At 38.3% G+C, this 24,049-nt stretch overlaps 1 protein-coding gene across 1 annotated transcript; it reads right to left on the bottom strand.

Moving 5' to 3' along the window:
* Positions 1–1,444: 1,444 nt before the first annotated feature.
* On the bottom strand, positions 1,445–18,587 carry MAP9 (microtubule associated protein 9). The gene is given in 13 exon segments (XM_054293399.1): positions 1,445–3,086; positions 8,896–9,028; positions 9,599–9,744; positions 10,193–10,354; positions 11,031–11,120; positions 12,205–12,370; positions 12,857–12,912; positions 13,756–13,952; positions 15,555–15,953; positions 17,217–17,334; positions 18,115–18,201; positions 18,277–18,354; positions 18,357–18,587. Coding segments are annotated over 13 exon segments (1,953 nt in total). The 5' UTR covers positions 18,555–18,587; the 3' UTR covers positions 1,445–2,963.
* Positions 18,588–24,049: the final 5,462 nt, after the last annotated feature.

The following is a 24,049-nucleotide window of genomic DNA, read 5'->3' as shown; positions in this document are numbered from 1 at the left end:
ATGTGTGTAGTCAGACAAGTGGGGCAGGCAGCCAGCAGGCAGGCACAGGCTCTCCCGCTGGAGTTCAGAGTAGGCAAGCACAGAGGTGATGGAGAGTACTTGCACCATGGACCAAAACAGAGACAATACTCTACATTGACTAAAACATGGAAGCATTTACTAAAGACAAAGCTCAGCAAGAGTTAAAGCTCATATGGGACTCAAAGGTGCTTCTGGAAGTACATGGGCAGACAGAAAAATGGGATCCTGCTCCTCAGGGGCCAGGTGACTTAGTGACACAGGACATGGAAAAAGCTGAGATGCTTCATGTCCTTTTTTGCCTTTTTTTTTTTTTAATGCATGAGGTCTAGCCTCAGACACTGAAGCACTGAAGTAAAAGACAGAACAGGGAGCACTTCAGTTGCTTGGACACAGCTAAATCCATGGAGCCAAGCAGGGTGTTTGCCAGAAGTGGAAGAAGGGGGTGGTGGAAACCTTTAAGGTCAACAAAGACAAACTAAGTCCTGCATCTGGGGTGAAGTTACCTCATTTCAACAGTGCAGTCTGAGCTCCAGCAGTCAAAAAGCAGCTTTGCAGGAAAATACCCAGGGGTGCCAGAGGAAAAGCAGCAGAGCATAAGCCAGCCATGGGCTCTCACAGCAGGGAATGCCAATGACACTGTGGGCTGTATTAGCATGAGTGTGCTCAGCAGGTGGATGGAAGGAATTGTTCCCCTCTGTTTGGCATGTGTGACACTGCAGCTGGGAGCGAGACAGTATCTGGAGCATCATGTTGAGTTTTGGGCTCCCCAGTGCAAGAAAGATATAGACAAACTGGAGCAAGTCCAGGTTTTGATGTGCAGCCAAGGCTGCCATCGGTGTTTCCATCTCAGAAAAGTTTATCTCTGTTAGTCTGAGTCAAGTAACTCAGTTAAACACACAATTAACCAAGTGAAACTCAGCAGTCCCTGATATACAGACCACGTAAGATGAACTCCTATTTTGTGAACATAAAAGAAAAAAAGATACAATGGAAAACAGCATGCAATTTTTCTTACCCAGAATGAGACTTGAACAGAAAATCATTTATCATCAGCCTGTGCCTTTAGCACCAAAGGAGCAACTTAATGCATAAATTAAATACTTTGGAAAAAAAATAGAGATACTAACCATCTTCTAAGTTACTGTTTAGAAACCATGTTCCTTAAATGAATGTTTGCATTGGTGTGTCAGCAAGTGTCAGGGAGCTCGAGGAGACAGCTGGAATTCTGTAGAAGCTTGCCTTCAGTGGGATACAGTTCCCTATCTACTTGTCATGTTAACAATCATACCTTGTGCTTAGAGTCACTGCCTAGTTAATTTCTATATATTAAAGCTTTAAATAAAGATTTGTATTCCAAAATCCAATTAAAATATTGAGGCTCATTGTATTAAAATATACTTTATTAATACAAAATATTTTCTGTCATCAATAAACATATAGATAGGATCTATACAGATATATGTATATTCTTATACATTAATGTACATATTTATATATTTCTCAGCTCTAATTCTCCTATCACATTTGTGTTATGCTGTCACATGCACAAATTTTTACAATATAATATTAAATGAAGCTCCCCAAATTTTATTATAACAGTTAAACATATCAACTAGTTGGTTTCCCTTGTCTACAGACTTCAGCATCTTTTCCTAATTGAGAAGTTGTCAATTTGTGAGCTTCTCCTCATTCCTCTGAAAGATGTCACCCACATCTTCTCACTTCTGTCTTCTGTCAAAACCTTTTATCCAGTTATAGAAAGGCTTAAAGTCAGTGAGGATGCAGCATTCAGCTCAAGAACAGGCACCTGACAAACTCTCTTTATCTCTGCCACTAACCCTACCACACTTTTCATTTCCATCCCTCAAGTCAGCATAGGGACCTTCCTTGTTTCCTCTAGGTGGACACTGCAAAAATAAAGATCCACATGATCCCTTTCTCACAGGCTGCCTTGTCTCAGACTCTTCAGGTCTGTTGTACAATAAACTCTGGTGCCTGCTACAAATTTCACCCTCCCATTATACTACAGTTGGAGTTTCTTAACAGACTAAACTCAAATTCAAGACTCCAAGTGCTAAAGGCCAGAGCATCAATGATGGACATCACCACCCCACTCTGAAGGCCTGAAGTAATTTAGTATTTTCTCAAAAAATCCAGGTGTGCCACTTTTGAATTGGCAATTCTTTTGCATTCTGCCAGGGCTGCAGTTCCTCATCTCTCCTGCTGCAGTCTGTAAGTTTACTCTGCCTCTTACATGGGCCACTGAAGCTGCTCTGGCTGGGCATCTTCTCAGCTACTTGAAAGTTTCTGCTGGCAGTAGATTCTTTCTCTTTTCTCCACTACTGCTGAAAAAAATGCCTGGCCTGCCATGAGGTAACAGCCAGACCCAGACCTGGAGCTTATGAAAGCCCTGTATTCATCTATCTGCAATATATATTTTCTCTGTATCTTATATACTACTGTATGAAAACGGCATTCTGCTTCCATACTCCTAGAGTTTTGTCATCTACCACCACAAGAGAGCCAATATCTCCTTACCATCATCCTTACCCCACAGCCTCCTCATATCATTTCCTCAAGAACTACCTCCTTAGGAGTGTGGTCTAGTAACTTAAAAATAACCATTCTGCTACTTATTGGAAGAAAAAAAAATGCCTGAGTCCAGCTTTATGTATCCTGGATATAAATTTTCACCAAAAAGGTATGACATACCATGGCGTTTAGCAAAAGTAATTTAAATGTGGAATTAGAAAAATTATTACATTTTCTAAAGCAATGCAAATGAGTAACAGGTTTATTTAAACTGCAGATGTCAATTAAACTCAAAAGAAATAATTTAACACCTATAATAGATTCAGTGAAAATCAGCTGATAACAAAAGAGCTACCGGCTATTGACAGAACTTGGTAAAGTATCTGTTCTTTGGGAAGGCAATAAACTCCTTAGTAGTTACTAGAATATGTGACTTTGCCAGGTGGTCTCCAGGGAGGACTCATTTCATTCCCATGGACAGCCTGAAACTTCTTTTGGCTCTTCTCAAGCTGTTCTCTCCTCATTTTGTTTTCCTGAGAATAAAAAGATGTGTGAAAAAAAGCCCAAACCACAACCAACCCACTGCCCCTCAACAACAATTATACAAACAGAAAAGTTACATTATTGTTATGCCTTTCTTGTGTAAAATGAAAAGAAAACAGGCAATGGAAATTTGCCTTTTGGAGCTCAGCACATCCCTTTTGCAGGTTCAGTCACGGACTTTGCACAATGCAACCAACAAAAGAGACTGCACACTGAATGTCACTTACAATTAGGGTGTCTCTCTCAAGGATGGGCTGGGTTTGTGCACTGTCTAAACAAAAAGCCCAACAGAAAGCCTACTGGACTAGGTATTGGTCTTGTATGTAATTAGTCTCATATTAATTACTTCTTGTCTTTAGGAGGATACCTAAATCACAATGCAAAATGTGTTGTTCTCATATAATGAGAACACTGATGCATCATTGTAACTTTCTGTACTTATTAAATCACACTTGCCATGTATTAGAACAAACTGATAATTAAACAATTTAATTTTAAACAAAGACCTATTTAATTCATGTTATAAGCACTGCAAGGTTCCAATTCTATTTTCTGTTGTTTCAAACAGCAATGGGGCAATTAGGATGATGAGGATTACAAGACACTTGCTACACTCTTTTTGTGTCTCATTAACTAATGATTTTCAAGAGACCTGTCATTCAAAAATTAAGTTGCAATTATTAATAATCATTTTTGAATTTCTAATCAGTTCTATTCTTCATAAGCATTCTTCTTTGCCAAGATGACTGCCATTTCACTCTCAAGAGAACCAGCATCTAAAGGTGCATCAGCATTAGCAGTTTAGTACACTGGCAAGCTTTCTATGGGTGCAAGTTTTCCTTGCAGGTTTGTGGTGCCTATGGGTGCAGATTTCTTACTGACTTAAAAGCAGTTTCTTTCTTGGTGGAACCAAGGTTGGCCATATAGACCACAGCACAATTTACAGTGCCCCCTGTGATGGGTGGGTGGATAAGAGGTCCTTGAGCAGCTGCCTTTCTCACACATGAACAGTACATTCACTCCCAAGACCAACAACTGGCAAACACATCCCTGGTAGTGAAGATGCAATGTGGATATGCCCACTTAAAACCATCATCAGCTGTGCCACATCCAGCTCTGGTTCTTTCATTGTTTGCAGCCCATGAGCCAGCATTTTGAAGCATCCACAGAAGTTTTGTATTTTCACATGTATGAACAGCACTGCAGTGGAAGTACTGCTCTTTGAGGACAGCTGTGAGATAACTGGTACTCTCACATAACCCATGATCGTCTTCCTCTGATGGATGCCATATATCCACAAATTCCCAAAATGCTGGCAGTGTTTGTCTGTTACTCATATGTGAGCAGGGCAATACTGAGGTAACTGTGGCTGAGGGAGTAGACTGAAAAAGGGGTGTGGAAGAATTATTGTGAGAATGAGAGCTTGAGTGAAGTTTTCTCCTGTTTTACACATGTGTGTCCAAAAATTGTAGAATGCAAAACAACACACAGCAATATCAACCCTATCAATATGATTTTAATCTGTGCCCTTGATCTCTTTGTAAACATAAACCTGAAGATCCAATTCAGTCAGGAACATCTGGTCTGGCTAAATAAACATGGAATAATTTCATGTTGTTACTAGTATGGCTGATTAAAGGCAAGGCAAGGTTTGCATGGAAAAGGAATGCCCTTTGCTGAAATAAGCAATACAAAAGTTCATCACAGTCTAATAAAAATATTATCTCTCTGTAAAAACTATATTTTTCTGATCACATGGAGCAATTGAGACAAATTAGGCTTGCAGTATTGTGACATTCTGACTCTTCTCATCCCTCATTTTTGCCTTCTTTCTCCCTCCACAGAGATTTTGTCAGATGAACACAACTAATGACTTTGGGTCTTTAGTAAAAGTTCAAGATATCCTAAAATTGTTCAAGGGAACTGTTTAGTACCCCAAGAGAAAAGTAGTCTTCATCATAAGTGATATTTTTCAAAAAAAGATATGTGAAGCAGTACAGATGAGCTAGGGAAGAACATGCTCTAAAGGAATACATACATGATATATGCTCGTGGATCTATAATCATAGAATTATATTGTACAAAGATATGTATACCATCAGGACAGGCAAGTGAAAACTAATTAAAACATTAAAAGTAACACTTATTTTAGCAGTATTGCAAGCATTAGAGACACTGCATGCTACAAAGAAATGTGCGTGTTTTATGTTTATCAAGCATTCTCTACTGACTAGATGTTACATAACCAAAAAGTATGAAAAACCACAACCAAAAATAAAGCATAAACCCATCCAGGAAAGGAACAAAAGTTGCTTTGGATTTTTTAACTGTGCTTCAGTTTTGAGTGTTTGGGTTTGAGATTCAGTTTGCATTAATGAATTCGAGTGGCAAGGAAAGAGTCTTAAGCTAATTTAACTGTTTTTAAAAGATTAAATTCAAAGTGAAGATCTACTTGCCTCCTCCCTGTCTTCAACACACACAAAGTTTTATGTTCTTGTAACTCTTGTTGTAAAGTGCAAATTCCCACAAGACATAACTGATATAAATATTCCATAGAATAACAAGACGTTATTTGCACTAATTGAAGTAGAATAACAGAAAAAATGAAAGGTTAAATCAATAACTGTAGCTTGTTTTGCACTAGATCAAGTCAACTGTGCGGCTTGATTTCTGTGGAAGTTTCCTACTCAATAGCCTAGTAAGATTAATATATTTTTCACTTATGAAATTCTGGGAAGAGCACATTCTTTAGCAGTATGACGGCCACATAGAAATTGAATTTTAGGTATTACAGAAGACTGACAACATTTGAGAGGAGTAACAATAGCAGTCTTATTTCCAACCTATTGCAATGACAGGCCATGAAAATTGCAATTTAGAAAGTATTTTCAGAAATCATATGAAATTAATGAATACATGAAATTAACAACCCACTTCAGCTATTTCTAACCCTGAAAAGCAACAAATCCATGGGACTTATCCAGTATATCCTATCCTTTCTTGATGTTTTTAAACAGCTTTAGAATTACAAAAATAGATATTGCACATGCTCAAATTCAAGGTAAAATGTCAAACTTCTGCTAAGGCTTTCAACATTACTGTGCTGGTCCTTGAGAACTATTTGAGAGCAGCCTTACTTCTCAGAAGCTCATGGTGGGTTGATTTTTATCACAAAATGGACAACATTAACTTATCTAGAGATGATATTCACTTCTATCCACAGTAAACAAGTATCAAGATTAGTATGTCAGAAAAAATGGAAACTAAAGTGATCAGTCATTAGGAACTTTCTAAATAATTCTTGTCCATATTCCGCTCCTCAGAATAGGTGCATAGCAACGACAAGTGTCAGACACTGGCATTATACAGTAAGTAAAAAATGATCATTTATCAAGATAGATTGGCTTGAAGAGTTCCTGGTGAATAGCAAGAAGCAAATGATCAGAAGAAACAAAATAATCAGAAGCTTGAATTTTCAGCTTCTAAAGCATCTCATCTCAAGATTATCCTATTTATGCCAGTATTTTACAAGTGTTAATAGCCTTTTCTAGGGCATTTATTTCCAGGCTTAAAAAGTAATCTTCTCTATGCTCTTATGCTATCAAACATTCACACAATGACCTCTAAAAGCAGAAGTAATTCAGAACTGCCATTAACATAAAAGCAGAATGTTTCTTCTATTTTAGAAGAACTACAATGAGATTTTTATGTCTGTTTTATCCATGCATTATGGTCAACACCTGCTTCAGGAAAGCTGAGGATGAATGTACACATTTCTTTCTGATGAATGTTAATGAAAACATATTAGACTACTTCCCACTATACCACTACTATTTTATTTCCGTTTAAAAAATAATTTTAGTTGAAAGAATACTTTTAAAAGGCTTCCAAATTCTACCCTCAGATCTGATGCATATCCACCTGCAGGCAGATGTCATCTGAGTTCCCTTGGTAATGCAATAACAACTTTACAGTGTTTCTCTCGGGCAGTTCACTACTGCCTGTATTTTTTTCTGCAACTGTACAAAGGGAGGCAATATTCTGGCCTAAAATTATGACAGAGCCATTTCCCAATGTGCTTTCTCAAATAAAGATGTGTAAGTTGCAAAAAGACAGCACAAATTCTGAAAGTAAAAAATGTGAAGACTGGGCACAAGACACATCAGTCAACACTTGCACACTGACACTGTAAATGGGATCATTTTAGAGGCACCTCTGCCAACCAGTTCAGTACTTATCCCATCCTATACTTGCTTATTTCACATATATATCTAGTTAGATCTGGTCATTCCTCCAACACTAAAATTTTCATTAATAATCCCATTGAAGTGATCACCTCAGGAGTTCACACACAATTTGAATGGGAGAGCCTGTGCTAGGCAGCAATCTTCACTCTCAAAAAAAAGGGATTTTTTTTTTTTACCTTCATTCAGAATCCAGGACAGGAAGGAAGTCAAATATACAATGAGAAGTAACACTCCTGCTTTGGTACAACTCAGTTTATTAGGATAGTCTCATTGAGCAGAGCACAGCAGGGCAGTGGATTAGTTACTGCTCACTCCCTACCTTGGCAATCAGGAGTGTTGTTCAAGCAAGAAATCACCTAAGATCAGACATTAATCATTTGCTAAACTGAGCTGATAATCTCCTGACAATGGGGACCAGAAAACAACCTTATCAATGATTGCAGAAATGAGAGGTATTTCAACAGGTCAAACATCTTAAAAGATATGAACCTAAGATTAAAAATGTTTGGAAACAGAGAGAAGGGGAAAATGTGCAGGCTCTTGCTGTTTTGTGCAACTGTGTATTTCTGAGTTAGCCAAGTAAAGAATGATTGCCCTCTCTAAACCTGTCTCACACCTGTACAGCTGACTCAGTTTTCATCTATCTGCCTCTCCCTCCTAAAAAAAAAAAAAGAAAAAAAATTAAGCTATTGACACTAAAGAAGAATTCATGTAAGGACCATAATCCAGCTGGGTTGCAAGATCTTATTCTTAAAAATGGCAACAGAGACCATATGTACAAGGCATGCAAGAAATCACATGGTAGAACAGAAGAAACACTTTCTAAGTAAAAAAATCTTGACAGGCAGTATGAAGGAAGACTGTCACAGGGTGGGGAATTAAAACAGGTTCTTCTTTAACTGACAAGTCACACATCTTTAAGAAAACAACATGTTAAGAATATTATTGATCTCTCTTCTAATTTGTCTTTCTGCAGCAAGGAAAAAAAAAACTGCCTTGTTGGTACTAGAGCACTGGATTAATTTACTGCTTTACAACAGGGACGCTGCTGTGAGAAAAATATAATTGGGAGCATCAGAGTTCCACCCTTTCTTGCAAATGGAAATTATCATAAACTCCATTACAAGTCCTTTTATCAATTGTGAGGTCTCCAAGTCTCCATTTTAAATGCTTCCTTGAATGTACATGCACTGACTGCTGCAGCTGGCAATGCTTTTTGACTTTGCAGGTTTTGTGCTCTGGCTAAATGGCCCTTCAGAGACGGTTGCTCCTGACACGAAATGGCAAAAAATGAAGCCTTAGGGAAACTGAAAATTCTGTGTAGGTAGGGAGAATGTATTTTCCATGTATGCCAGATATCAAGTGCACTGTACTTTAGCAACATTTTGCTCACACATTCAAGCGGGACAAGCAATATAATGTTGCCATCATCTGGCCTCTCTTATAACAGCAGAACACCCCATAAGTGTTACAGTACTCAAATGCTCACACTACACCAAATGTTTTGGCTTTGACAAAAGGCAACGAAAACCCCAAACCCAACCAAACATACCAGCCATCTTTCATATTCTTCCATAGCCTTTTCACTTTTTTCTTCCTTCTTTGCCTGTTGCATTTCTCGCTTTTTTTTCTCCAGGAACTTTTCTACTTTTTTCTTTTTGATATATTCCTTCTTCTTTTCATTCCTGCATAGTGAGAGCGAATGAAATCTACTACTCTATCTGTTATGGCATCACCTTTTCTGTACTTTTTTAGAATAATTAAAAAAAAACATTCTGAACTTCTGTACGTAACCTTAAGTAGTGCATTTTTTGTGAAAACTCTTGGCTTATAAAACTAATAAAGAATATCTCCAGCAGATACATCTCATTTCCTTCTTCCTACATCTGCATTCCTATACTGTATTCCATGAAACTTTAAAGATTTACCTTCCTTCCTCTGGCTTAGTAATGAAGCATGAAAATAACCATGTAAGACACAATACTACGACACAGTGAATTTTATCATTTGCAGTATCTCTGTCTGGGCTTAGTTAATATCCTCTTGGGGAGGAAAGTAACTAAATTAATAAACCGAAGGGAGCTGCACAGCTGGTTTGCACTGTTAGACTTTGTCTCCATTGGGAATGAAGAGTCTGATCCCAAGCAATCCATTGTCTACCAATTACAAGCACATCAAGCATTCACAGAAGACCTATTACATTTATAAGCAAGGATTTTGGAAACTATGATATATAAAACACAGTGGAGAAGTACCATTTTTCAACTGCCGATACACTGACTCTCTTCTTCTCTGCAACTAGGTCCTCTTCTATCTTCTTCCTCATTCTTTCAGACTGTTTTTCCTTCTTGTTTTGCTCTCTTAAATATTCCACTTTTCTTTCTTTCCATTTTTTGAATGCCTAAAGACAATCACAGATCTATAAGAAATCTTACCTCTCACCTTTCTGTCAATACTCCACTAGTCTAATCTGCATTATTATTTTTTGTAATTTCTACACATTCTAATTTTAGCATATTCGCTTGCAGAATTGCTCAGAAGTGGGTATCACTATATCTAAAAAGAATCTTATTTTTCCAGTAGGTAATAGTTAATTGCTAATGTATTTGTATGAAGTTTATTTTATGCTCAGTTAATAGACTCCAAATATAGAAACCTGTTTGTCTGCAAGTGTAAATGTTACACATTTCTTACAGAACAAAGCCTAGTACAAGCTTCCTTCAAAAACAAAGCATGTCTAGATTTTAAGATTCTAGTTCATTTTCATCTCATTCTGGATTAATCAAAATTATTTTTACCAGCTCCTGAACCACATTTAAATATATACTCAGGTACATATTTCACATCACCGCTTGTGCTGCTTCTGTTTTTTCCTTATTCTGTTCTGCTGGTTTCTTTTCCTCAAGTTCCTCACGCTTTTTTCTTTCACTTAACTTCCTTGCTTCTTTCTCTTTCTTTTTTTTCCAGGCTTCATAACATGCAATTGATTCTTCTCTTTTTAGTGCTTCTTTCTAGATTGGAAATAAAAGTTTACATTTAAATCAATTTCAGTATGAAATTTTAAGTGAAATAGTAAGCTGTAAACTTATTGCTAAATGGAGCAATAAAGAAACAGACATTGATTTGCTGACAACATTGCAAGTATTACAATTAAATTTTAAGCATATATAGGGGTTTTTTCTATGCCCATTTTTAATTTACTTGAATGAGACTAACTGCTCCCACAAAATACGTGTAGAAGGATATGAAATGCATGCTAAATGCTTAGTAATGAAACATATTAAATAGTTAAAAGCCAAATCAAAAAATGTGCATGATACTATTCAAGCCAGAGCCCTCTCTACGTAAGCATCTCTCGAGGCAGGGAGTCAATGCATGTTCTCATGCATAAAACAAAACTTGGCACCTTAAGAGTTAAGCATCCCAAGGTCCTTGTAAACTAACTCAGAAATTAATCTGGGAAGCACATTTCTAACACACCTTATGTAAATGTGTAGGGAAGCATTGGACAGACACTGCTTACCACAACCCTAACAAGCAGGACATGCCATTTATTATTTCACATCACCTTGTGCTATTTGGAGAAAACCAGACACTTCTCAACAGCAGAGGGATGCACTCAGGCAGGAAGAACACTTCAAAAGTCATAGTTTGTCAACTTCTTTTTAAACAACAATGTAAACAAACCTTTTCAGTATTGTTCCTTAGAATTTCAGCTTTTTCTTTTTCACTTCTCTTTAATTCCAGTAGAAGGAGCTTTTTCCTTTCCAACCAGTTCTGAAAGAATCATTAAAATATTTTTAAAGTCCTTTTAAGGTATAAGTAAAGAACAGCACCAATATAATGACCACCAAAATTACTCTCAGTTTTTCCAAGTTAAATAAGCATTCTATGTGGAAAACTAAGATGTCATCATATGAACATTGTGATCAAAAAAATTTAAGGTTCTAAAATCACAGCTACAAAATCTAAAAAAGCTCAAAGATCTTTTAAAAAGCATCTTCCTAGAAATGCCAACAAAATGTCAGCACTAATCAAAATTAAATAGAAGAATGTAATAAAGGTTCTTATTCTTTGGTATATAGGAATATTATTTACATTTGTTGTCTCTCTTGAAAATACACACAATAAAAGAGAATAAAATCCTGCTGGGAGAAGTGAAATTTCAGGCAGCCATAAAAGGTTATGAGCCATCTGCAGAATCAGGCTTAAATTTTCAAGAATTAACTGTATATTTGGTATGCAGCTCAAAGATAACAGTGTCCTAAATGAAAACTATTCTACTCTCAAAAACTGTGGATCCAATATAAATATGGATTTGAGGGTCTAACATTTCTTTTAGGACCACAAAAAGTATTAAAACCACATACCAATATAAACGGTGCCTGTTAATGAGAGTTGTTCTCAAACAGATTAGCAAAAATTTGTTTAAACCCAGAAAATAATTGTGAAATTCTACAAGGAATTTACATACATTATTCTTCTGGAAAGAGTACAAGATTTTTTATCACTTCTCCTGAATGCTGTTTGAATAGAATGTATCAGGGAAATAACCAAAGAACTGTAAGCAGACACTTCCTTATGTTAAGGATGAAGTAGAAATAAAGGAAAATATGTGCCTGAAAATAGTCTGAAACAAGAAAGTATAAACCACATAACAACATTATGTCCCTTTCATTGAGCTTTTTGTTCATAATATGAGGAAAAGGCATAGCCAACAGAATAAATGGATTACTATACTGTAAGCCAATAAAAGGAATATAGTAAAAAATATTGTTTGCAAGAAAAAATGAGGTCTTGAGCCCTGTATCAGGACCTTTATGTGCACAATTTTTTTTGTTGTTCATTTTTTCAAATCTACCTGATAAACAGCTGTCCTTAAATTATCTACTTTGTTGAATTCTGGACTTGTCTTCTGCATGCATTTATCGTCCAACATCTTCAATGATCCCAGATACTGAGAAGAAACAGGGGAAGTTGATGGAACAGCTTTCCCCTTTCTCTTTAAATGCACAGAAGTTGTAGACCTAGGAAAATACCAGGACACAAACACATTAATGACCTTTCCTTTTACTGTAGCTCATACTGTATTATGAGCTGGGTATGAGTAGTGCTCCTTTTATTTCAGTGCATACCAAAAGTTACTGTGATTTTTTTTTTTTTATGCACTTGACTGGGGCCTGGGGACTAGGGAAAGGAAAAGGAGAAAAAAATTACCTCTTGTAAATTTACAAATTACTTACACTTTCATCTAAGAAACAGCTTAGAGCCTGTAAAGGCTCCAGTAACACACTCACCACGGACACTGGCAAAAGATCTGGGAGTCTGATCTGACATAAACCTGAGCAAGGGTCATAACAACATGTCACATGCACTCAGCTGTTTTCCATAGATGGTCAGAGGTTGTCAGCAGCAAAGATAATGCTGACAGAAAATGAGAGGAGAGCAGCATTGTCGGGGCGCTTACAGGTATCTTAAATGGCTCAGAACAACATTTGGCATTCTCCTCTTACCTGTCAGATAAAGAAGCCTTTGGGCTCTCAACTCTCTCCTTTGTTTCACTTAGTTTCTAAGAAACACAGAGGAAAATTAAAGTTATAGAGTCTCTTTAACAACAGATCAGGATGAAACAGGTTTTTAAAAGATAACAAGGGCACTGAGAATTGGACTCAGCCCTTATGAATCTCTTCAAAGTCAAGATATTCCGTGGTCTCATGATGTTACAAAAACAGGCAAGAAAGACACCCTAATAAAGAGAGGGTATAGTACGGAGTAAGGAAGTAAGGAGAGAAAAAAAACAAAAAACAAACCAAAGAAAGTCCCCAAACCAACCAACCAACCAACCAACCATTCAGAATGCCTGTATCACTCTGGAATGGCAGCTGGGAATGTTCATTTGTATTATGTAAAAGTGTGGTCAATAGTTTAGAAATAGTAAAAAGTGAAAAGCACACAGCTGGTTTATTCTATAAACACTCTTATAAGTCTTTTGATTACTTAGCTTCAATAATTACATGCAGCTACATATTTTCTTTTTAGGAGAAAGTGTAGAATGCTCTGCATCCTATCCATTATTCAGGTCACACATGGATTCCATCCTCTGCCAACACACATTGCTCACTGCTATTCAGCTATCCTCACAACAGACATCTGACATTTTCACTTTGAAAAGGGTACTTTCTTAAGGCTGGAAAACACATTTCAATATCTTTATCTGACTTCAATAATTTGTGGAAAAGGTATTCCTTACATCTTTCATAAAGCTATACAGAACTTACAAGAGCCTCATCTCTAGAAACCAGATCTAAATTGTCAGCTTTACACACTTAAGATACCAACAGCAACATTACAAAACTCCACTGTGCTTCCAGGACATTGTTCCAAACAATGGTAAACTGTGTATGAGCAATACCTTGACAGAGTTCTTGGATGTGTTTTTTGCCTCCCCATGCTCAGATTGATCATTCACTGACACCTCCTGCATTGCATCAGCTATTTTTTGCTCTTCTGTTATTTTCATCATTCCATCTGAACTGTCAAGAGAAGGCGATTTCATATCATTGTCCTCCAGTTTCAAGTCACTGGTGTTGACAGTCTTCTGATCTTTCTCTAAAGGGAGAAAAAAGATTGAGAGGACACATTAAAAAGAACTTCATTGTTTTTGAGTATTGTTTCTTTCTGTACAAAACGTAGTCATAGAAAAGCCATCCATCTATGAAAATTGTTACTAGATTTTATATAGTACAATGTATTTTCTGTACGCCTCCTTCTAAGAACTATATACAAATAAGAGCAGCATTCACTTGTATTTTTATGTAAGACTGGAGCAGCAACTGAAGTTTCAATGTTAGAGAATGTAGGAGCAAGACAAAGGGAAAACTTTCCATCTGCCTTACGTGGCTCTAGTGCAGAAACCAAAAGCAAGAGTCAACGCAGTCACAGCAAGAGCTCTTCTTGCATCTGGCCAACTTCTAATGAAGTATGCCAGCTAACACTCTGGGTAACAAATACTGCTTTCATTGTGTAGGTTCTTCAGGGGTATGGGACACATGAAGGAATAACTGAAAAATTCCACAGTGGGGATCACCTCAATCTGCATAAATGCCTAAATGGTGAAGCCGTTATTTACAAAACACATTATTAGTAAGACTTCAAAGCCATTTTCATCAGATTTCAACTTCCAGTAATGCAGAGATCTAAATCTGTAAAACAATTCAGACAGAAACCAAAAAGTGCCCAAGTAAAATCAAATTTAAAATAGTTTACAAATTTCTGATGGAATTCTTCAGAAGAATTGATTTTCTGGATGACAAATTAACTCCAAATTACCTGAAGAAAGGAACATCAATGCCCATGATTGAAAAAATTTACTCTAAATTTACAGTGATGAAGGTACATTCAAGGTGACAAGAATTCTGAATTTCCTGAATTTTAACCAATATTGTAGTGTGTCACTATGCTACCTTAATTCACATGAAGAAATGGAGTAGTTCAACTTCTTTTCTGCCAGTCTAAAACTACACTGGCACAATTCAGGAATTGTCAGTCGGGAAGAAGAGGTGTCTGCACATTCAAAAGCCTTTGATGGCACTTTGGTGCCATCATGTGGAAAGGAAAACTGAAGCTGATACCTTTAATCATGCTCTACCAATTCCAAAGTTCCAATCTTCCATCAAAGGTAATTACCAGCCATAAACTTATCGCAACATCAAACAGGACAAATTCCTGTCATATCAGGAATTCCATAAAAAATAGTCTTCTGATACATACAGTTGATTGGCAGAATTCCAAATTCTGCATTGCATATTAAAAATGAATTAGCTGTTCTTATACTGAAGCATTCAAGTTTGGGGGGTTAATGTGTTTGACTACACATCCAAACTGCATCAGTGGACACTATGTGAATGCAGCTTTCTGTGCCATGCACACACTGAGGGGGCATCTCGGCAGCCCCCTCACGCCTTCCATGCACATGTACCAATGGAGAGCTGGACTTTAGGGACCTAAACAGCTGTTTTTCATCTTCTGAAAGGAAAAGGCAAACAGGAACCTCCTGCTTTTGGCCAACACTGGTTCAGTTTACCCCCTGGCATACAGATTTCATGTATCTTTAGAAGATGATCGTTAACATAGAAAATAACCCAAATTAAAACACTTTAAAATACTGTAAAATGGTTAAGCAGCTACAACATTAAAATATTTTCTTTTTACCTGGTGCTGAAGCATTTCGTTTTTTGCGCATCTGAGACTTTGCTTTTGGTTGGTTTTCCTCTTGATTTCTTTTTTCATGTAGTTTGTTAATAGGCAAGTCATCACTTTCACTATTATCTCGCAGTACCGCTTCATTATTTTTTCTGTTGTTATCCTCATTTTGACCTTCCAAACATCCTTCTTTGCCATCTTTTCTGTCATTCTGTATGGGCTCACCTTCTAAAACCATTATTCGCTGAAGTTTCTTTTCATGAAAGGATAAATTCAAGTCATCAGGAGCTTCATTTTCCAAATCTACTACTTTTTGTAAAGCATCATCATTCAAGAGAGGACTCCCAGCAAGAGATCTCTCAGTGCTTGTAGAACCTGAATTACTTTCAGCACGTTCTTCCCCAATATCTGCAAAGAGCACATTATCAACTTGTATTTGATACAAGTGGAAAAAAAATGCAACACAGAACCTGTATCTTCTATAACTTAACACTATTTTTCATGTAACACCCTCCTGACTTAAGTTTCTGAGCATTTCTCTTTCTGAGCCTCTGATCTCTGCAAAGCCACCAAACTACAGAGTTATTCTACTTCCTTTCCTGTCCTCTATTTTCATGAACCCAATCAAAGAAAAATATTCACTCATTTATTATTTTCTGCCATGCAATTTAAAGTCCTTCTGAAAAAAAATGTGTCAATGCTATAGAAAGTGGAAGCAAGTCATCAACAACAAAGCTGGGCACATTTTGTATTGGAACCCATCCTCCCTTCCCTTCTCTTCACTTCTGCCTCATTTAAAGTTAACTAGAAGATACTCAAAAGGAAGTATCTTCTACAATGCCAAGATTCACATGTTTACCAAACTTATTTATCTTCTTCTCGCCTGTTATTGCTAATTGACCTAATTTTGGAGCTTGAATGCTTGAACAAGTTGACAAAAGAATGTCATGATAGTGGGATAATGCATTAACTGCTGGAGAGATTTTTTCCTAATTCTTTTCCTAATCCACAAAGTGAAATCAAAGCATCCCACAAACTGTTAAAAGATGCTTCAGGTGAGAATGAAAAACAGGCTGCAGAGGAAGTCCTTTTAAAAATACATGATCATATTTAATATTCCTACTTTCCTTAACATTTAGTGCCATACCAGCAGGAAGAAGAGTCTTTTGGCCAATCTTGTTAGACTAAGCATAAACATTAGCAAACATCAAATGCATCCCGCTCCAAGAAAAACAGACAGATCAAACTTATTTCTGGTTTACGTAGTCTGCCAGGGAATTCTGTCCTGCAGCCCTTATTCACTGATTGTCCAGGCTGGAAAACCAGTAAGAAAAAAACACTGCCTTTTTCTCTGTCCATGTCCACTTTCATTTACAGTACTGTGCACTACTGTCTGAACCAGGTGTCAAGTAAACAAGAGACTGTGGAGGAGAACTGGGGACCACAATGGTAGGGACCAGTACAGGCTGTGTGCGGTCTAGCAGGCTGGCACATCTGCTGATTTCATTGGGAATTCTGCTGGTAACTTTGCAGAGGAGGACAGTGCTTTAGAAGTTGCTAAAATATGAAATCTCGGAACACTAAATTAAATCGCCACATAAAGATTGTCTAGGAACTAGTAATGAGTTAAGAAAGGAAAAACACAAGGAAAAATATTTAATTTTGTTTTACCATTTAACATGCCATCTTCATCACTTTCAAAGTCATCTGGATATTCATCTTTTTCTTTGCTTGTTGCATGATCAGAAATTGCCTCCTGTAGCTCATCCTGAAATGGCTTCACAAATAACTTTTACAAAAAAGGGAGGATTCACTTGTTCAAGTTCAGCACTAATTCTCCCCTCCCACACATATGTAAGCAAAACTGAGATGAGCCTATTTAACTGATAGTTATACTGAAGCATAGTGCATCCATTCTATCTCCACTCCCCTAGCATATCTGAATCAAAAAAAGTCCCCGAATCTCCATGTATTTATTTACATTTCTTCATCATAAGAAACCTATCTTGCAAATCCCTTTTTCATTCTTGGGCACTTATGATGTATCATCATGTGACACTTCTCCTCTTTTGTATGTTTTGATCGGGAAGAACACAAGAGGAGGGTCTATGAGAACAGGTGCCGCAGGATAGCAGCCTGAAGCAGGTGGCAGGTCCAAACCAATGGAAGAACTCCACATATTTTTGGACTCTCTGCTGCAAGACATCATGGAGACAATACATTTACACGATTCTGAAGGGCACTAGTCTTAATTACAGACTGTAAACCCATAAAGAAATGCACCAGTAACTCGATATTCCGGACCTCCGGCTGCTCCTACAGTGCAGCTGTCAGGGACGGGGCAGCGGGGCTGCTCCCAGCCCAGGCACGGGCCGCAGCTCCCGCTGTCCTCACCGCAGGCACCTGCTTCCATTTTCAAAACAACGCGGATTTTTGTGCGTGTGCTACCTGTAGCAGCGAATTAACGTATTCCCAATGGCAGAAACCTAGTCGCAGGCCCCGCTCCCCAGCGTCGGCTTTCCCCTGCCCCTGTTCCTGCCCCTGCCCTGCCCCGGCCGCCGCCGCTCACCTGCAGCCCGCAGTCGGCGGTGCCTCCCCCCGCCATGGCGGAGGTGTCTCGCTGCCGCTTCGCAGCGACCGCGGCTGCCGCCGTGTCCTCCGAGAGCCCTGGCAAAGAACCTCAGGAAAAATCCCCGGCGGAGAGCCCCGGGAAAAATCCCCGGCGGAGAGCCCGGGGAAGGAGTCCTGGGAAAGAGCCCCGGGAAGGAGCCCCGGGAAAGAGCCGCGGGCCGGGCCCGGCCGGTCCCGCTCGGTCGCCCGGCAACGGCCGCGCCGGCGATCGCCTTCATTAGTCGGGAATCGCCTCTCGTCGCGGCAGCGCCACTTCCTCAGCCGGGCCACAGCCGCGCTGCCAGGATTCATTATCGATGCCCGTGTTCTGCCGGGATTTATTATCGATGTCCCTATCCTGCAAATAACCCCGTTCCCACAAGGAGCGCATCCGTACATCCATGGCACTCGTACCAGGGCTGACACACGTTCGTGAGCCCCACTCTTGCAGTCAGGTAATTGTACAAAACCTTCCTACTTGGGATGTGAGCTCTTTCTGTATGAAATATACTCATTTTAGTGCTGTCTGGAATACAGATCTCATAGCCCCTGTGTGTTAGTTTAAATCAGATTTTAGGCATGGAGAAGTTACAGTGGCATAGAAGTAAATTTCCTGGTGCTTACACCTCCTGACACTCCAATTTTTATTTCCCCAAAGAGTGCTTGTGCGATCCACCAGGCGAGCACCAGGCCCTGGTGACCAGACACTTTGCCAAGCAGCACACGTCCCTGCAGAGCTGGTGTCCTAGAGTCCTAGAGGTGTCCTAGAGGTCACCTGGTGTCCTAGAGGTCACCTGTCCCCTGTATGGGCCACAATGAAGGCACCCGAATCCCAGGGGGCTCCCAATCCCGTGCATCAAAGGAAAGCTGTCCACTTCAGGACCATTTACAGACACAGACATTTCTATTCTTCCTCCAGTTTAAATGCTTCTGATCTTGCCTTTCTAAAATAAGACTAGTGCTCCAGTTGTCTTAGTGATAACAAAGAACTTCTGACATGTTCTCTATACTGGTGTTATATTTATTCATATTAACGTTCCCCAAAATGCATTGCATTTGTGTAAGTTGTGCAGAAGAAAATCTCTCTGACAGAAACAGGGAGAGGGTATGTGGGACAGAGCCCAGAGCCTTAGGACTTGTTTTCCTCCTGTTTATTTATGTAGAGTTAGATTTTAAAAGCAATGCAGTTATGCAAAGGCCACAATGCACCTGGGGGGAAAGAGGCCCTGAGTTCTAACAAGTAACCCTGCATTTAAACTAACAATTATTTGTCAGTGATTAATTTATATTTAGGTATAATCTGTAAGCAGCTGCTTTCTTTGTTTGCCTATATTTATTTATGGCCAAATAATGCTTGATCTGCTGTCTAATCATGGCATTTATTGAGAGTTATGCTTGATGCATCCATTTTTTTGCTATATTTTCTTCACATGTGAAAGCCTTAAATTTGAATCTATGCTATTCCATCTCTCTGTGAAGGTGAAAGGTAAAACTCAACATACTTATTTAAAATTTTAAGAGGAAGGAAGACGAAATGCAGATATACCTTCTCTAATAATGTGGTTGCTGTTGAGGGCTAAATTATTTATCCCTGTTACAAACCACTGAGATGCACATTTTATTAAATTCCAAAAGGTGGCAGCAAAATATTCTAAAATTGAACAATTGGATCTTTTTTTCCCAAATGTCCAGTTTATTCTAGTTTCTTTTATATTATTGGCAATGTTTATGGGGTTTTTTTTGAGAAAGACTATATTCATTTAGCATTGCATACACTGTAGAGAAGAAAGATTTGGTTTAAATTACTGTGTTATTTACATGAGTCAGACAACGAGTCCTCGTGTCACCTGTATTATTAAATATTCAAGGCACTGAGTTGGTTGCATGCAGGAAAAAAATATCAATACTGTCAGCACTGAAGAACACAAAATGTGTGAAGATGTTTTTGTCAAAACACATGAACATCAGGTCTGCATCTTCTAGTCTTACCTGAGGCAAAAATCCCATTGAGACCCAGTGAGGTGGATGGGCCTTAAGCCTAAATATGAATCTAGTGCTCTGGGTATAAGAGACTTATTTAAAAAAAAAACCCTGCGCAACAACAAAAACAATAAAAACTGACAAATGAACAAAACACAAGCCCCGACCAACCAAAAAACCAAAACCCCAAACATGGAGGTTTATTGAGGACAAAACCCAGAAGATTTTATGGTATGAAAATGAGCATTAACATCTGTTTTTTAATTAATAACTGACTAACATATCACAAATGTAAACTGTAGAACTTCTTCTCTTGAGTAGACATGGAGCATTGAGAATAAGGCTGTAAATGATCCCACCAATTATATTAATTTGGATTAAAATAAACTTAGAGGTAACATTTTATTCTGCTGACCAAATGTGTGTGAGTCTCTGCTGTGCCCAGAGCCTTAAAAAAAGCACTTTTTAAAACAAGCATCACGATGCAGTGTGATTACCATCTGCAGGAATGATGTTATATTCAGAAAGCAGTCAAGTATGACAAGATTTTTGGATGGCTAGCTTATATGCATATAAACAACTTCATTAGATGGTTTATTTTATCAATATGTTTAGAGTTTGTAAGGCAGGTATTTCCTTCTGAAACATGACACATAGATCAAGACAAAATATATAAAACCCCTTACTGGAGGGAAATGTTGTTCTGCTTGCTTAGGTTTTCCCTCTCAAAGTCAAAAGTTACACTTGAAAGGAAATGTAATGCCATGACAAAATCTCTGAATTGGTGTACATTCCTGTAGAAAGTGATTTTTATGTTGGTTGCCAGGGTCTCGGCTCATAAAGGACTGTTCCTGTTCTTGACATCAGTGGGAATCAGACATCATCTACAAGTGCATCTGGCTCTTGGCCTTTGCACATGGATTGTCTTAGCACAGTAACAAGTAGCTTCAATTCTGAACATCAAAGAGCTCTTCTATCTAGGGGTCACCATCACAGACCTTCTTAAGTACAAACATTACAAATTATTATTCTCACATTTTTCTCCCAGTTCATATGAAATAGTCTATTACAATGTGCCATGTTTTGCAGGGCTATGCCTGTCCTGCCAAAATATACTGTTCTTCTTATGCTTGTCTTGAAATAAAACCAGAAGTATAATCAACTTTGAGCATCAGATGGAAATCCCCATTGTCATAAAATTCAACCTCTCACTTTTGCATCTTGACCTGACTTGTAAGTAGGTAGAGAAGATGCTGTCAGGGTAAGAAGGTATGCAACCTTGACTTAGTAGATTGTTCTCAGGCATTCAGCCAGAAAAGTTGAATTGGATAAAATTAATACATACAAAAACATAGGAAAACATTGAAGGAACAGACGTAAAACTGGAGCAAAAGAAAAAGAATAAACTAGGATGAATAATTTCACAACTACATCACTTACATGGCAGTTTATGAATACATGTGTTCTGGACTGGTTAATTTATTCCTGAGCATTAGACTTAGAAGTAGCAGATGGAGGTAGATATTGCAAAAGAAAAAAAAAAAAGTATCCTTGACTTTTTAAAGTTATTTTCAGCTTTATTTTTTTAAGCTGTCTTTTTTTGTAAATAGTACTTGATGTGATTTTAAGGAAAAGCATTGGAACACAGAGGAATGAAACAGCTGTCTCGGTGTTGTGCTTGGTCATAGTAACAAGGCAATGAACTTTTCAAATAGACAAAGCTTGTTTGTGTTGGTGGCAGCAGATTAGACTTCCTGTAAGGGGAGTCAGAAAATGCAAACCTTTTCACTTCAAGTGGAGTCATTTTGTGTGCAAATGACTCAAGCTACTGCTGTTGCTTGTACATGGATACATTCTTTTTAAGTTTTGCAGCTGTGAGCTCCAGTTAAATAAACACCTTTGAGAGAAACCTCGCAGACCTGCAATTGCTTAAAAACATCTCTCACTCTCAAAATATCTCTGTGTCTGATGTTGTATTAATGCTGTCAGGAGAAGCCAACAGCTGTTGAATGCTGAGCAGTAACTTGCTTTAATGCTATGGCACATTTCACAGAGAGAGGAACCACGCTTGTCAAATTATCACCTGCACATTTGAGAAGTGTCAGGACTCCAAGCTGCGGGCACCTGAAAGATCACCAGAGAGTCAGAGACAGGGCCTTGGGTTAAAGACTTGCATAATGTCCTGCAAACTTCCAGCCCCAGGGGACGAGAAGTCTGACATCATAAAAATTAATCAGAGAAAATGGATGCAGCAAAAGGCCAAGTTAAATTGCTTTGTGGTTAGAAAGATTGGCTAGCTAATTCTCACTGACAATAAAAATGGCTTCTTCTGCTCTTTACATCTATATTCCTCCCTTGTCTCCTTTTAATTTTTGGTGCTATTCTAGTTGCAGTATGACAGGAAGATTTAAAGGAGATAACGCTGCCAGGTCTGATTTTTCTACCATTATCCTAATGAAGATAAAGCTTTACAGTGCAAGTAGCTTCAGCAAGTAAAGATGAATGATTAGCTTACTCCAGTGTAGCAAAATAAAGGCCCATTGGAAACACACTGAATGTATAACTTAATCTTTTTAGATGTATAATTTACTATACAAGATATTATCTTTTTATATCTTTTGAATGTATTGATTTATCTATCAGTACACTTTCTGTATCTGAGCACTGCCTGGTCTTGAAGGGAGTTGTCAGCTTTCCCTGCTAGGCTGCTGAGACAGACTTATTATTCCCATTTTTTATATGTAGAGAGAAGACTCAGAAGCTGTGCTAGTGACACAAAGACATGCAAAAATTCTGTGGTGGTGTAACTGTGGAGGATTTCTATCATGCCTATTTTGCACTAACTTATACTCTTAACCAGTGAAGAAAACTCAGACATCACATGATGACTTGTACCCATTAGAGGCAGTGATGCAGAAGACGAAGAAGAATCTCAAGAACATCAGTGGTATTTCAGTTCTTGATAAGAGGTTTAGGCATTTGCTAACAGCTGCCCTTTGTGGTTCCCTTTTTTTAGTAAAAGAACTGTTGGAGAGCCTTTTCCTTTCAGCTTATCCTAGAGACAAGGTAAGATTCTAAGATAACATAGCAGAAAAAGCTATAACATCAGACCCACACCTGAACAAATATGGACAACTGTGGCATCTAGTTGGGTGTTTTCTATTTTTTCTTTAGCTCATAAATGGATAGGTCACTGTTATCTCATAGATTGGAGCCCTGGTTTCCTCAGCTTCAGATTCACTTACTCAGCTGCTCGTTTAAAGAGTGTGGTAGAAAGGGAGCACACTTGCATACCCTTTCCCCCTTTCTGGGCCATCCAACATGTCCACTGCTCAGGGCCAGGGCTGCAGATTGAGCTCCACACTGGTAACACCAGTTACACAGAGAACTGTGTTATACAAAATACAAACTCCAGATTTTGTGCAGTTCCTATGGAGACCATGATACATTAGGATATTTTTATTGTGGATTAAAGACTATATTGACTTTCCCATTATTCATATTTCTGTGTACTCTTATGTCATCTCTGCAAGGGCTATGGAAAGAACATTTCATTCAGACTTGTTAATGGAAAGCGTTGATTAATCCCAGCACTTGGGAACAAATAATCCAAGTTAGTAATCTGGAACATCAAAGCAAACTGTATTTGCAAAGGAAGCTTAACAGTTCATCTTTTCTGGTTCTCCATGTTTCCTTCCTTCCGTCTTGTGACTTAGTTCATAGCCACTGCAACTGATTTGAAATTTTGCAGCTGCTGAGATGATTTGGCTTCAGTTTAACAGCAATGTCATCAACCCAAATCGAGGCTTTATGTGATCTTTCTTTCCATTTCCTATTTCTTTTCAAATTGATTAGTTGCCAGTTTAGGCGATTATCCAAAGCTACCCTAAGACTGGTCTCTGTGCCAGGGCTCT

The sequence above is a fragment of the Melozone crissalis genome, unplaced genomic scaffold (assembly GCF_028551555.1).
Source record: "Melozone crissalis strain CALT ecotype California unplaced genomic scaffold, PUWL_Pcris_2 ptg000006l_1, whole genome shotgun sequence".
NCBI classification, from domain to species: Eukaryota; Metazoa; Chordata; class Aves; order Passeriformes; family Passerellidae; genus Melozone; species Melozone crissalis.
The sequence above is the reverse complement of the archived record's forward strand: the minus strand, read 5'-3'. Positions and strand labels throughout refer to the sequence as shown.